The 2883-nt window shown below is 38.3% G+C and overlaps 1 protein-coding gene across 1 annotated transcript; it reads left to right on the top strand.

The window, feature by feature from the left end:
• The first annotated feature begins 514 nt into the window (after positions 1–514).
• On the top strand, positions 515–2168 carry LOC137284147 (uncharacterized). Its single transcript, XM_067815836.1, has 3 exons — positions 515–772; positions 927–962; positions 1204–2168. Exons 1-3 carry the CDS (start codon positions 577–579, stop codon positions 1554–1556), a joined length of 585 nt encoding a protein of 194 aa, XP_067671937.1. The 5' UTR covers positions 515–576; the 3' UTR covers positions 1557–2168.
• The last annotated feature ends 715 nt before the right edge of the window (positions 2169–2883 follow it).

Raw genomic sequence — 2883 nt, 5'->3', positions numbered from 1 at the left:
TGGCATACGACAATTCATTCCAGCAACAAATTTTCCCCAGGGCATTGTTTAATAAATATTTGAAGAGATATTTTTATCTCCTTTCCCACTTTTGAACCGGGACGTGTCGTGTATTATTTCTACCGGTAACATCCAAGATGTGAGAAAGTATATTAAAAATCACGTTCAATGAACAGTTCACCGGCCTTTGCATGTGTTTTTGACCGGTGCAGGTGGGGCATAATACTCACAACATTGCCCGACGATCTTTACTTCCTGATAATCATGAGCCTGCCTATGAGACAACTTCTAAAAATACCGCATGTGTTGATTAGTCTCAGCATGTATAAAGGTACAGATAACCTGACATTGTGTAATGAACAATACATGCACACACACTCACTACTCTTTGTGTTCTTGACGACAATGAAACTTGATACATCCAGATCGTTCCACCAATGTCTCACACTGATTATTACGCAATTGCTATGTTTGGATTTCCCACTAAGCTATTTTTAGACAATAGTCACGTTGATATGAAACAGTCTTTGAAGACAACGTCAAATATACCCAAATTCTTGCTGTTGGCTGTTCCAAATGGCGGCGAGTCTGAAGTTAATATTCGTTGTCATATGGGGTTCCACCCAGGGAACATCCTCGATGAAGACATCAGTGACATGTGACCCTGGAATGTACTATGACTTTGCAATCGGGAGATGTGATCTCTGTGACTCTATATGTGACTACGCAGAGATTCAAGGAACTGTACTTGAATGTGCCACCAAGTGTCCAGGTAAGCCACCATGTCCAGTATATTGTTTCGATTCGAAGTCCAGTTTAAAAGTGTTTCACAAACACGTGCTTGTAAGTACAAGAGACTCATACTTAAAAATATAATTCCCAGGACTGTGAAATCGTTTTCAGAAATAGTTGTCTATACATTTCAGATTTCACATCCAGTTATAAAAAAGCCGATTCAGCTGGTATGTATATTTATACTGTGATATCATTATGTACATATGTGCAAACTGTCAAACCTTCCTTCAAAATAACATTAATATTGGATTTCAAAATAACGATGATTTTATTTTTATTTTAATATTTTCTACATTTGTTCATAACAGAATAGGAATTTAACAAAATTAATGTAGCTTAATTCAAAGAGTATATGTTTAAAACTGAAACAAAATTCATCTTCATATAGTATGATATATACTGTTATAGATGCCTTGTCAAAACAGCAAACCGTGGACGCAGTGACAACTACATCAACAACTTCAGGGTCGTGTGCGGAGGAGAGGAGGACTATCACGATGTTGTTAATAGCTTTGTGTGGTGTGTCGTTGCTGCTGTTATTGATGATGGCTGTTATTATTGTTCTGACGTTCAGACGTGTACGGCAACACCAGACTGGTTACAGTGTTACCAGAACAACAGAACCGTTGATACGTAGAGATGGACATGCGCAGTGCATAGTCTCAAATGGGCAAGTACTGAAACAATCAGGAACTTTAGAACCGAAATCGGTTGCCTCGGAACGATTTCCAGTTGCACAATCCCCCATTTCTTCGATATGAAGATGAAGAATCGTAACTTGTTTTTTCTCTGAGGGTTTGGGTGAACGCGCATGTCTGTCACGCGAGATCTGTCATGGATGAAGACGTAACACTGGACGAACGCTTGTATTGACAAGGACTGTTCGGTCTAAGAAAAAGAAAAACAGCAACAACAACAACAACAACAACAACAAAAACCATTCGTGACTCGGAATCACTTTCTCGAATTACAAGATTCAATATTGTTGTTCCAACATACTGTAAAGCTGACTAATGCAACATGCCATTACGCATTTACAGTGTGAATATATGTCTTTATTACTCGCCCGTTGAAGATACTGCAGTGTAATATTTTCACTTCAATATTATACTAGTGTAATACCGCTTGACGTATGACGTCAAAATGCTAATGCCGATGTCGCGATTTTGCTAGACCTTGCTTGTAATATTTATATCAGGTTACAGCAACGATAACACATATTCAGATACAACATCATCATGTACTGCATACATGAAGACTCACAAAGGGAAGTATTTGATTGCATTACAATGGACATAAACTGATTTGTGTTTGAAAAACAGATAATCATTACAGTTATGTGTATTTGATAATAAATATTGAACAATCATGAACAGTGTTAGTATTTGAATAAAACCTTTTCGGGAACACCTGGTATTCCCACCATTTCATAGTTATTCATAAACACATACACTGTCATCGTATCGCATGGTGACAGTCACTGGATTGTCTGGTCCATACTAGATTTGTTTACAAACAATATCGTACAGCTGTAAAATTCATGAAATAGTCAAACCTGTACAATCAACCAATTTAGCAGAGTTCTCATGTATGTAGAAAGGGTTGTAGAACTTCAAAGGGAAGTAACAATGCATTTTCTCAGCACAAGACTCACTCAAGATATCCATGTCACGCTCCCTTTATCACACACGGCGCGCGTGCGTATGTGTGTGTGTACATGAGCAAGCGTGATGAGTACAACGGGTGGGCACACTGTAGTGTGTGTGAGTGAATGGTATTGAAGATGATAATGACTTGTCGAATGGATTGATTTGTGTGCTTCTGTTAACTGTTGCGTGTATGAATCAATATCCGTGAAAGAAGTGTGTAATCGTATCTAATGTGTAGGAACTGAAGATACCTTGTAAATTGGATTGTGGAATGTGTTTGATTTCACCGTCGCAAATATAAAGCGATGATCATGTGAATGAAATGGATTGAAAGTATGTATGAAAGGATTTTGATGTGTTTATTGCTTGTAGCGAGTCTGGATGGAGCGTTGTGTGTGTGCGTGTGTGTGTGTGTGTGTGTGTGTGTGTGTGTGTGTGT

This window comes from Haliotis asinina, chromosome 5, assembly GCF_037392515.1.
Source record: "Haliotis asinina isolate JCU_RB_2024 chromosome 5, JCU_Hal_asi_v2, whole genome shotgun sequence".
Classification (NCBI taxonomy): Eukaryota; Metazoa; Mollusca; class Gastropoda; order Lepetellida; family Haliotidae; genus Haliotis; species Haliotis asinina.
This window is presented reverse-complemented; position numbering and strand designations above follow the sequence as displayed.

What these genes read in the sequence shown, in the direction of transcription:
- LOC137284147 (XM_067815836.1), top strand. Translation starts at nt 577, where the DNA reads ATGGCGGCGAGTCTGAAGTTAATATTCGTTGTCATATGGGGTTCCACC. An exon ending in ATGTGCCACCAAGTGTCCAG is followed by an intron (nt 773 to 926) that starts GTAAGCCACCAT and finishes TATACATTTCAG; the next exon opens with ATTTCACATCCAGTTATAAA. An exon ending in TAAAAAAGCCGATTCAGCTG is followed by an intron (nt 963 to 1,203) that starts GTATGTATATTT and finishes ATACTGTTATAG; the next exon opens with ATGCCTTGTCAAAACAGCAA.